The sequence below is a fragment of the Mytilus californianus genome, unplaced genomic scaffold (genome assembly GCF_021869535.1).
Source record: "Mytilus californianus isolate M0D057914Y unplaced genomic scaffold, xbMytCali1.0.p SCAF_12, whole genome shotgun sequence".
Classification (NCBI taxonomy): Eukaryota; Metazoa; Mollusca; class Bivalvia; order Mytilida; family Mytilidae; genus Mytilus; species Mytilus californianus.
The window spans coordinates 19,945,678-19,958,931 of NW_026262604.1; the positions used below are offsets into that span (position 1 = coordinate 19,945,678).

General features: G+C 33.2%; 1 protein-coding gene and 1 long non-coding RNA gene across 2 annotated transcripts in view; both read left to right on the forward strand.

Moving 5' to 3' along the window:
• LOC127722327 (multiple epidermal growth factor-like domains protein 6) overlaps positions 1–6,647 on the forward strand; it is a 32,003-nt gene extending 25,356 nt beyond the window's left edge. The window contains exons 2-3 of the mRNA XM_052229215.1: positions 4,258–6,225; positions 6,619–6,647. Coding sequence (XP_052085175.1) covers positions 4,258–6,225; positions 6,619–6,647 — 1,997 coding nt within the window. The remainder of the gene's footprint in view (positions 1–4,257; positions 6,226–6,618) is intronic.
• A 2,312-nt stretch (positions 6,648–8,959) lies between these two features.
• LOC127721523 (uncharacterized) lies at positions 8,960–11,609 on the forward strand. Its single transcript, XR_007991293.1, has 2 exons — positions 8,960–10,212; positions 10,932–11,609. It is a non-coding gene; the product is annotated as an uncharacterized LOC127721523 (long non-coding RNA).
• Positions 11,610–13,254: the final 1,645 nt, after the last annotated feature.

The window sequence follows — 13,254 nt, forward strand, 5'->3', positions numbered from 1 at the left end:
TGAGTTCATTCGCTGTAAGAAAAATATCTATGACTAAAGATAAAAAAAATATTAATAAGTAGAACAAAAACAAAGTTGAACAATCACAAAGGAAGAACAGAGAAATCTGCAGAATCGGAAAGTAAGAAGGTTATTTTGGTTGGTTACTTATTCAAAATAAACATTTTCACCTGGCCACAGACGGAATTACACAAACTGATCAAAACATCAGGTGCCGTTTCATTCTTTCACCATTAGAAATGACGAGACAATACTTTCGAAAAATTGTTAACTTTATTATTTAAACCTTTTTAAAAGAAAATCTAGGACAAAATTTGAGAGCAAACGACAAAACATAAGCAGATGAAAATGACAGAATAAGCAATATGAATTGTAAACATGGGGTCTGGATTTGGTGGTGGTGGGGAGGGTGGGTTTTTGGGGAGCCTTAATTTTTATGTATATTTAGGCAATTGTTTTCTATTCTTTACTTATTTTGCCCCTTAATCTCCATTCTTTATTTTTTTTGCACCCAATTATTCTCTATTCTTAATTGGTTTTGCTCTTTATTCTGTAATTTTATGCCCATTATGCTCTATTTTGTAAGCCCCATTACGACCCTCATACATACCATGCAATCCACGTTATTTGGATTTTTGCATAATTATGGAATTTGGTTGATAGTTACTACCTATTACCTATGTATTGATAGAAGAGAGACAATTCTTGTTTATTTCCAGTTTTAGAAGGAAAGTTTTATACAATTTTCTAACACCATAATCAGATAATCAAAGACGACATGGACAATATATATTCAAACAATATTTAATTCAAGAAAAATGTGACAAGATTCAGACCAATTATTCCCTTCTGTATAGCTTTCACGAGAAATTTAATTAAACCTAACAAAATGTGGAACGACGTATTGCATAACATTACATGACACATACATAACAACATCAAACATTGAAATGTATTTTTGCACTTAAATTTACGAAGTTACGTCCCTTTAAATAGTACTTCCTCAAAACAATGAATGGTTCGTTGATAAAAAGAATTTTAATCGTCGTTTTAAACATTACACTGTTTGAAATAGGGACAAATGGTATGTTTTTTTCATAAGTTATAGGTTAGATATAATATAACATTTTAAAATTTGTATGCTTATGTTATTAGTTACTAAGTATACTTTTCCTATTATAATGTAGGTTCTCTCCGGGCACTCTGGCTCCCCCTTCATTAAACATTAAAAACTGGTTGCCATGATATAGCCAAGTGTATTCAAAGTGCCATTAAACAACACTACTCAGTCGATCAAACTGTCCTGTTTAAGTGAAATGGGAGTGTCAAATGAAGCGTTCAATCTACGAAGATGGCTGTTGGCTCTAATTAGCGATAAAGATATAATTGAAAAAGTTCGTTAAACCCAGTAGTATTAGTCCGTTGATTTGCGATCTTACATTCTTTACAGTGTTTATAATTTATTCCATCATTGAACATATGTGACAAAATAGAAATAGTTGAGAATGGAAATGTGTAAAAGAGACAACAACCCAATCATTGAGCAGAAAACAGCACAAAGCCATGAAGCCCACTTGAAATACATTGAAATATTACAAACAAAGAATTACAAAATAATCTAACAAACTCACACATCAGAAAAATCAAACGAGATGATGTTATGAACTAAATAATTTTTAAAACAGGTAAACATTATGATTCATATATAGTATTGACATCATTCAAATTCTTCAACAACATTTAAAGTTTAAGTAAGTGTGCGAAAAAATATTGTGCATATAAAATTACAAAGCTTTTTAATGTTCCAACAGGTAATTTTAAATCTTTTTTTAATGAACTTGTGCATAAGGTCGATTTTTTACAGGGATATTGGTAAGTTATTTTATAAAACAGATCCTAAATATATTAAAAATATTTATACCGCTGTGCTTTGGCTTTTGGAACTTGCAATTTTTTGTAAGAAGTATTCCTCAAACAATCATTATGTTGGTCTATTTTTGGTATTTCTTTAACATTTTATGTTACATGTGCATGGACTTCATATTTGAAGGCATTTATACACCAGAACAGATTGATGGTATGAGATTCTGTTCTCTACTGTCATCCACCCAAGCTGTTTAAACAGTGGTGCTGATGCTGAAAGTGGATCATCATCTAAAATTAGTCTTGCAGCCCTTTTCTGCAATTAAATTATTCGTACTAGCTCATTTTTAGCACAACCAATGCAAATGATACAACAACAATCTATCAGTGTGAGAATATAACCATCACAAAATTTTCTTGAATCAATATATCTAAATTTCTTAATCGTAGAGAATAAACGGATGACAGCGATGAACAGAAATAGCTAACATGGCCTGTTTATGATAGATTGGAATAAATTCTAACACCAAAACAATGTATACATATATGTTCCTGGTACTTTTATCACCTACCAAAGGAGTATGATAGAATTCTGCAAAAAAGAAGTTAAATCTCGTTTAACTCAGTCGTGTTTTTTATTAGAAATGAAAGCATTTTTTCATTCGTATTCATACAAACTACTATATTGAATATCGAAGTATCTATTTTAATTAGTACATAAATGAATAAAAGAGAATCTGAATGGGGTGTTCTTTATTTCATTTTCCTTTGATATTATTTCGATCATTTTGTCTCTATTCTTTTTCAACCTATCATTCTGAGTTCTTTGTAATCTAAAACCCAATTGTTCTCTATCTTTAAATAGTTTACCTTATAATTTCTCTGTGTCTTCCACGAGTTATAATGGTAATGCTTGCTCTGTGTCTTCTACATGTTATTTTGGTATTGATTGTTCTGTGTCATCTACATCTTATTGTGGTTATAATTACGCTGTGTCTTCTACATGCTATTATGGTAATGATTGCTCTGTGTCTGCTACGTGTTATTATGGTAATGATTGATCTGTGTATTCTACCTGTTGTTATGGTGTTGCTTACTCTGTGTCTTCTATGAGTTATTATAGTAATGATTGATCTGTGTCTTCTGTGTGTTATTTTGGTAATGAATGCTCTGTGTCTTCTACGTGTTGTTATTGCAATGATTGCTTTGTTCTCATTCTTCATCCATGAATAAGCTTTTCCATTTGTAATTAATAAATAAGATAGTACGAACAAGATAGCAGCAAGCTACATTTGAATTCGTCATCCAACCTTGAATAAGCGTTTCCTAGATAATTCATATTTTTTTTTGTTAATCACTTATCTCATTTCTGTATAATTGTAGCCACCTGTGATTTTGGTGTATGGGGTGGAAGTTGTCAGTACAACTGTTCTACCACGTGTTATTATGAAACTGAATGCTCCGGTAATGGCGGCAAATGTGGATGTGAACAATTGCATGGAAACTGTTACGGCTGCGCAAAGAATTATTTCGGTGACGTTTGTAACAAGGCATGTAACCAGAACTGTTCACTCAGTGACCAATGTGTCCTGTCTGGATTAGCATGTGGATGTGACAGACAGCTAGGCTATTGTAATAGTTGTCCTAAAACACTATGGGGCCAGTATTGTGACAGGTCTTGTTCGATAAGATGCATTAACTTGGAATGTGACAGAACTTCTGGTCAATGCACGTCAGGTTGTAAAAAGGGTTATTACAGAAGTGATTGTAGTTCTACGTGTCCAATCTCTTGCCAGTATGGATGTGATCAGCAAACAGCTGGATGTTTTCCTTCGTATTGTGTAAACTGTAATGGCGGACTACCAAAATGTTATCAAAGCAATCGGAAATGTTTAAATGGGTGTATAGATGGATTTTATGGTCCCAGTTGTGACAAATCATGTTCGGAAGTGACAAATAATACATTATGTACGAAATGTCAAGCATTGATATCTGTTGGTTTAACAGTCTGTACCGAATGTCAACCGGAATATTATTATGATGGAGTAATTGGTAACTGCAAAACTTGTAGTACAGGATGTAAAACAAATAACACCAATATAGCTAAGTGCTTTCCTAACACTGGAAACTGTAAATTTGGCTGTACTGCTGGATGGAATGGACTGCGCTGCGATACGTTTACCTGTTCATTGTCAAATTGCGAATCGTGTGCTTCAAATCAACCTACCGTTTGTGAGCGCTGTCAAATTGGTTGGTATCTAGACTCCGGTCAGTGCATTAGATGTAGCGATAATTGTGCGACTTTAAATTCTAGCGATGAAACATCAGGAACATGCACGGGTGGATGCAAAACGGGTTGGTATGGTAACACATGTAAAGATAATTGCACCACAGACTGTTTCCAAGGTAAGTGTGATGCAAGTGGGATATGTACTGTAAGCTGTAATTTTAAACGTTACGGTCAGAAATGTGACATGCAATGTCCCAATTGCTTAACAACATGTAATCGTAATACTGGCTTGTGTGACACCGGTTGTGTAGACGGATATCATGGTAACGATTGTTTACAGTCCTGTAACTCCAATTGTTTAAATAATGAATGTAGTCAAGTAGATAGCAAGTGTTCCTCTGGGTGCAAACCGGGGTTCTATGGGGAATTTTGTCAACTTCCTTGTGGGTCAAATTGTAACGGTAATAGTTGTAACCCAACAACTGGAGCATGTTCGGGAAATTGCTTTTCTGGCAAGTATGGTGATTACTGTGATTTTAATTGTTCAGCAAACTGTTCACCCAGAACTTGCCTAAAGGTCGGCGGGGCATGCACAACAGAATGCGTTGCCGGATATCATGGTAGTTATTGCAGTAGGGCATGTCCGTCGTCATGTTCAACAAATCAATGTAATAAGGATGACGGAACGTGCAGTGGAAATTGTCCAAACATGAAATTCGGTACGAGATGCGAACTATCGTGCAGCAGTAACTGTAAAGGCACAAAATGTGATAGATCATCCGGTAGATGTGTGGGAGGATGCATAGCTGGTTACTATGGCGATTCCTGTGAGAATAATTGTACCGGATGTGATAATTTAGGATGTGATCAAACAACGGCTGTATGTATAGGTAAGTGTATTGATGGTTTATATGGAATCAATTGTAATAAGACTTGTAGCATGGGTTGCTTAGGTAGTTCTTGCGATAAACAAACGGGGAAATGTAGTATTTGTAAAGAGGGATATTATGGGGATACTTGTGCAAACACTTGCAGTAAAAACTGCAAGTTTTCTCGGTGCAATCAGACAACGGGATTGTGCTCTGTAGGGTGTGCACCTGGAAAGTTTGGACAGCTTTGTGATAATTCCTGTTCTGATTGTGCCTTGTGTAATCAAACAACGGGAACTTGTGAAGGCTGTGCTCCTGGTAAGTATGGACTGAACTGCCAAAACAACTGTAATGCAAACTGTGGACTGTCTCCTTCTGGGGAGATAATTTGTGACGGTATAGATGGATATTGCCTTAACAGCTGTAAGGATGGATGGTATGGGACGTACTGTAGCATACCCTGTAATAATGAAATTCATTGCATCAGTTCTGCCTGTGATCGTCTTACTGGGCGATGTTCAGGTAACTGTGTAACGGGTTGGTATGGTGCTACATGTAACTTGCGATGTAGTGACAATTGTAAAGGCGATTTGTTTGATCGTGATAGTGGTGAATGCACATATAACTGCACGTCTGGTTTTTATGGCACTCAATGCAAAACACCTTGTGTAATCACTTGCACAGATTGTGACAGATTTTTTGGAACTTGTACAAAATGTAAACCTGGGTTTTATGGACACAATTGTCAAAATCAGTGTAGTAGCCATTGCTTGATGGCGTCAACAGTTGGAAATGAAGTTTGTAATAAATTAACTGGAATCTGTAATGGCGGTTGTGCAAATGGATGGTATGGTCAATCATGCAACAATGAGTGTTCACAGACTTGTGTCAACAGTGAATGCGACGTGGATTCCGGAAAATGTTCTAAGGAATGTGTTGTTGACAAATACGGCAAATACTGTGAAAATAGTTGTACAAACTGCGCTGAAACCTCAAAGGGAAATTGCAACCCTGGAAATGGAAATTGTTTGTTCGGATGCGACGATGGATATTATGGAAATTCTTGTACTCAAAGCTGCTATCCTGGATGTAAAAATAAAAAGTGCATTTATTCGTCGAACAATTGTTCATATGGATGTGAAAATGGCTTATATGGATTTTCATGCACTGAAACATGTAGTACAAATTGTCTAAACAATACGTGTAATCAAAACACAGGGTTCTGTACATCCGGATGCAACTCAAGTTGGTTTGGTCAAAAATGTAAGTACGGCTGTCCAGTTTCTTGTTCTGGCAGTATTTGTAATCAGGTGACCGGAAGCTGTATTAACGTCTGTGATGGAAGTGATTGTCAAGGTTTGTCATTAACACCAATTAACAAATATAATCCCTGCGCAGGCACTTTGTGTATTTAGTTAACAATTATAATCAAATAATTGTGTACGTTTCATGTTAAAGTCATATGAAACGAGTTTTTTTTTGTATAATGTTAAGGAAATTATTGAATCAATGCATACATATATACTTAACTAAGTCGTCTATGCACGTTTTTTATTTTACATTAATAATGAATCAATAACGTATTATTGGCAAATTATATTTCATTCAGTGAATATTGCAAAAGTTTACCGGATCGTGATATTCATAAACAATTAGCACAGAATCGTGTAGAACATGAAAAATAAGTGAACTAATTGAACGATGTCTTTTTTTTTCCATGCGTTCCCATTTGTTTATTATACTTGTTGTTAAATGATTTGGTATATATCAATTGTTCTTGAAGAATCTATTAATACTGTTAACCTTCCAGTTTGTTTACATTTTTTCATCACGTGTCTTCCCTCGCACTTGCGCTGTGCGGCGACCGAAGTTCACGTAGTTAAGGTCATTGCATGATATTGTGAGAAAGTCGTCAGATTTATCAAATAATCATCATTATCTAATTGGGATACAAATGCATTGTTGTCTGCTCTATTGTCGGGTTGTTGTCTCTTTGGCACATTCCCCATTTCCATTCTCAATTTTATATATGATCATTCTGTTTGTAAAGTTACTGAGGGGAAAAAGATACAGCCAAAATAAGCAGTCATATCAACAACAATTGAATGAAAAATCTATATATATATCAGTAGTTATTTAATGGCACCAATATAGTAAGTCATTGTTCTTGTCGTACTACACAAATAACAGTAGGTACAGTGAAGTGCACTTAAGGTACGTTCATATCTTTATATTGTCCTCAAAATTTTGTCCTTACGGTATGATGTTGACATTTTATTTATTTTAACTATATACTAGATGAATACAAAGGACACACAAATTCCATGATATTTATGTATCGTTCAACTAAAAACAATTTCATTAAAGATTTATACCAGACATATAATTTTGTACACCATGTTTGTGTTTCATTTGGATTGTAGTGATGAATGGCAAAATAAAAAGATATTCAGTTCTAATTTGCTGCAGAATAGGCGATAATGAATAACCTGCATATTGTCTTTAAATGGATTCCATCTGTTGCTTCCATATCTTAAGTATGAAGATCAAGGTTTGTAGCAACATCGTCAACACCATACACTCCGACATATTTAAGCACCACCACATTTTGATTTACAACGTTTTTGATAATAAAAAAAGAACAAAATTCTATAGATTAAAGGGATATTCAACATCAAGAGTATATAACCTTTGATGAAATAAAGAGAAACTGTTGCAGTTTTATTTTTTTTTTTTAATTTTACAATTTGCTTTGCATGTAGTTACCTGCTTTAATATGCTTTTCTATCATTTGCTTTAATACTACTTTTCTACCCAATTCCGATTGGAAAATAGATCCTGTTCCTGCTTCGCTTTTAAGAATCTGGCAACGCTAAGTTCTTTTGTCCGTTCTGTTATAACATCAGCCTATGAAATTCCTGCCTTCAAATTTTTTATCATTATGGAAAAGCAAGAGGATCTAGAACATTCTATGCAATAGAAAGTAGAACGGAGCGTTTGTAGATCATTGTAAGGGAAGCATGGAAACCGAATTTGTCTTTTAATCATTTAGTTTTCCACCCCGATAATGTGTCATGTTTTAAAATTTGATACAAAAAGACGTTCCACAGATTACAACTGAAACACAAACACAAAGTTAATGCAGAAAAGATACAGCGGTCCATTTATTTTCGTCAACAAGTATGTATGCATCCAATACATTTTTAGCAGATAATAAGCGGTATGAAAATGCTTCCAAAATGAATAAGACGATTGTATATAAGCCTAACCATTGCATAGATCAAATCATTGTTACTTTAAACTAATAACAACTTTGCGATTGATGCAACATATTTGAAATACTAGTACATCTTTATTTTATTTAATAACACCAGAAACGAACATCTGAAAAAAAATGCACATACAAAAAAGTTTAGAAATAATAAGACAAATACTTTAGTAAAATATCTATTTAATACATAATGGATATCTTCAAAGACGTTGCTAAACTTCTGAAAAATCAGAGTGACACTTGATTTGATGAAAGCATTCACGATTCAAAATTTTGTCTGTATTTTATCAGTTTAATTTTCTGCTTTTAAACAGATGGAACTATAAACACCTGCCATACAAGTAGCTATAAAACCAGATTTAAACCACCAATTTTTTTTTCGGTAAATGCCTGAACCAAGTCAAGAATATGACAGTTGTTTTCCATTCGTTCCGTTCGTTTATATCGTCTAACGTTTGATTTTGTAAGGGTTTATGGACTTCCCCCTTTTTAAATCTATCTTGGAGTTCAGTATTTTTGTTAATACTTATTTTAGTAATTCTAACTCTGCATGCAGACAGCTCGACAGGAAGGCATTACCGACTTAGTCAAATGTTTGATAATGGGTTTCAAATTGAATTTGACTATATATATATATATATATATATATTTCTTTTAAAGAAAAAATATGCAATAATGTGGTGAGTATAATAACTTAAACTATAACTTAATGGTTTGTTTGAAAACGTAGCCAAGTTGTAGAATAAACACTAAACATGATCTGATTAGAATACAGATCATATATGCACGCTTCGCATACACGTTTCTGACAACACCCTGCTCTACGTTCTCATGTTTCTGTTCTGGTATTTACAACATCAGCCATTGAAATTCCTGCTTACAAGTTTGAGTATCATTACGTCAAAACAAGAGGATTCCGGAAGGTCTATAAAACGAAAAGTAGGACGAAGCGTAGTAAAACCCTTGTTCGCGAAGAATGGAACCTGATTTGTATATCAGATTGATCAAGCATATACATTTCATAAACTGATTGTTCCGTAAGGAAGTCTAATTGGAGTCAAACATCTATCGATTGTTTGTTTTTAGATTAGTTCTTGCCACTCTTTAGCAACTACAATATTTCATCAAATAACTCAATAATTACAAACGGTAAACTCCTGGATTTTTGCAATGTTTTAATATCTTATTTCGAAAAGACTACGAGATAAGGAACGAATTTCTTAAGAAATACTTAAAAATCGATTTTTAGATTCTTAAAGAAAATCCTTTAAAACAAAGATATAACTGACAGTTATAGAGATAAATATAAAAATAAGAAGATGTGGTATAATTGCCAATGAGACAACTCTCCACCAGAGACCAAATGACATAAGTAAACAACTATAGTTTACCGTACGGCCTTCAACAATGAGCAAAACCATAACCGTAAAGGCCCAGAAATACAAAGACCATAAAAAACCACAAATATCAAAGCCTACATGTATACAAGAAACACATATATACAAAGACCACATAGATACAAAGACCACAACATATATACAAATACCATATGTATACAAAATCACATATATACAAAGAACACATATATACAAAGACCACATATATTTAAGATACCATTATTTGAATGCTGTATTTAATGAATTCTCTATAATTAACTTAGTTTGTTTTTATCTGATCAAATAATTATGAAATTATAGTGCATTTAAAACAGGAATTATTTGCAATTTTGATTAAATCTAGAACACATGCTCGAAAATCCGAATAGACCTAAGCAGGAATATTTATCAAGCCTATTGTCATTCATTTACTGCGAATATCAATGAAAATGAAATTTGATTTTTATTACTTGCAGGTAACCAGGTTAAACGTTCAGATACTAGTAGTACTGTTCCTATTTTAGCACCTGTGTGTAGTGTAGTGGCTGTACTGGTTGTTTTTTTTTGTACATTAATTGTGTATTTTAGACGTAAAAGAAAACGGTAAGTTACAATTGATAAACCACGACAGCTCGACAAATTGCTAAATCTGTCTACATTTTGTTTACAAATCATTGTTACATGTTTTGTTAGATCAATGCATTGTCTTAATTTTGACAGTTACTCTTTCTCAAATGTAACGTATTGTCTTAAACTTGCAGTGATACTTGAGTTCTGTAGCATATCGCTGAAAAACATCAAGATCATATGGAGGAATTTGTATATTTTCATCCAAATTTGTTCACCCTAAATATCTATACCAAACAATAAGGACAAGAAATTCAGAATAAAAAACACGGGCTAGGGCACAAACAGATTTAAGTTGAAAGAAAAGGCTATGAAATGATCTTACATCTAGCTTTAGATAGTAGTTATTTCATTAAGCTATGTTCAGTATATTAATTTGCAATATAAATTTTCGAGGCTTAGACATTTAAAATAAATTGAAAGTGTACGTAATGTTGTTTTGCATACATATGCTACCTTTCAATATGGAAAATGATGCATGCATTAAATCCTTTCCTACAAATTATTACCTCAGTCTATGCAACGGCTTTGGTTGGTCTTTGCAGGGTAAAAGATTTTACCGGACTTTAGTTACAGTGTTAGTAAATGTTATAATAACACATGATTAACATTTTTCTAACTTATGTACTCGATTTGGTTGATAATTCTATCAAACGCATTAGATAAAAAATAGTTGTTTCATTTCTTTTTAACAGACCTGATTACGAGACGCCCACAGCGACGATTGACAGTCATATTTACTATACTACAGATTCTGGAGACAGTCACGTGTATATGGAGGTGAACGATGTAACACAAATATGAACATAGCTTATTGCTTAAATGGAAATTGTCCTCACAGTTCTTGAAACTACTCTACTTGACAAAATATCAGCTAGTTATCACATTGTTATACTAGCATACAAAACAATATAATTTGTGCATGCTTTCCGAATTTCTGCAGTGTTGATAGTGACGGTGTACATATGTAGCATTATATATCAAAGATCAAAAGTCAATTCACGAGCAGGAATAATGAAAATCCGCATTCAAAATGTGCTTGTGTTGTATTCTGATTACGTTATATTAATTTAAAAATTTTATCCCATCCTTGGTTCATATTTTCTTTTTCAACATTCATAGTTTGTATTATAGCCAGTAAATTGTACGCTTTTCATGCATATTGTTATATATATTTTAATATTGTATTATGGAGAAGACTGCATAAGTGCATTTGACTTGTGTCTAATACAGTTTGCCAAAATTTTGCAAAAATGAAATATCTTTAAATCAAAAGCAGTCTGAGGTACAGTGGCTGACATTTGAGTAAACGAAGGCGTTATTTATATTATTTATTTTTTTTATATTAGAAATTACAATAAGATCACATTGGATTTTTTATTTGAGGGTTTTTATTGTTGTGAAACTTTAAAAAGTAAAATAACTAAAACACCGAACTCCAAAGAAAATTTAAAACGGAAAGTCCCTTATCAAACGACAAAATAAACAGCTCAAACACATCAAACGAATGGAAAACATATTCCTTACTTGGTACAGGCATTTCCTTATGTAGACATCTCACTTGTATGACAGTCGTGTAGAATTCCATTATATTGACAACAATGTGTGAGCAAAACAAACAAACACAAAAGGGAATAATATCAAAAATTGGGGCACAGCAGTCAACATTGTGTTATAATCGTAGTCACTACAACAACAAACAACTACATGTATGTCAACAAAGAAAAACAAAATGGCACTCTATACACAAAGCACATGATCAAAAATGAAAGACAAGAATACAAAAAAATGATTAAAGCACAATAACACAATGGCTGACCAAAATGGAATAAACAGTAATGGTTAGAAATGTACAAAGACAATTTTTTTATTTGTGTTAAAATAAGAACATTCTGTAGGTTAAATGATAATGCCTTTGACCTACGTCAGGAATCTGGTCAGTGCTGTTGTAATTTTTGGTACTTTATTGACAATAAAGCTAGTTTAAGGAAGCTTTTGATAATATGTATATTCTGTTTGGAGAACAAGGAAATGCAGTATGATCGCCATCGAGACAACAACTGTAAACCAACTTATTTTCGGGGATAATGTATTTCGCGTTTAGCCCTTAGTAGCCCAGTTCGCGATTTTCAAATTTGTTTGATATAGTTAAATAAGGAAAGATTCAAGTTTAACATAATCGCGACGATTTATATTTGCGTTATTTTTCTACTCGCAAAAGTCGCGAAAAAAAATCGATCGCGAAAATAAGTTGGTTTTCAATATCATGAAGAAACCAAATGATTGGATTTAAGCAAATAAAGGTCACCACACAGCCTTCATCAAAGAGCAAAATATATATCGTATAGTCAGCTATTAATGGATCTTACCTGACAAAATGTAAAACAATTTAAACAAAAACCAACGTCCTGATTAATGACAAAGCATATAATGAGAAAATATATAACAGACAGCAACTTCTAAATTACAGGGTACTATCATAATAGCAAAATACTGAAAATACTGATCTAAGAATAACCACAATTTATCAAAGCTAGTGAACTAATAAATATATAAAGTTCTTCCAGACAAAAGATTAATTAGTTAACATAACACAATTCCAAAATATAAGTACATATAATTAACCGGATGTAGGTCTATAAGTTTTCAAAAATGTATAGCAATCACTACAAACCAGTAAAAGTCTGAAATGGCCTATATTTGTACTCGACTGTACTGATTTTTACTCGACCAGTCTGAATTGGTCTGAAATTTACTTGATAATACTCGACTGTAGTCTGAACCATACTTAACAGTCTGAACTTGTACTCGACCAGTACTTAACCATTTTATTTTCGTCTGAACCATGCTCGACCTAGTCTGAACCATGCTCGACCTAGTCTGAACCATACTCGACCTAGTCTGAACCATACTCGACTAAGTCTTAACCAACCTAGACCTAATTTTTGTATCTATCTATTGTATTTCAACAATTTATAAGGAACTGTTTTTAACAGCTATTTCCCCTGGCTAGAAATT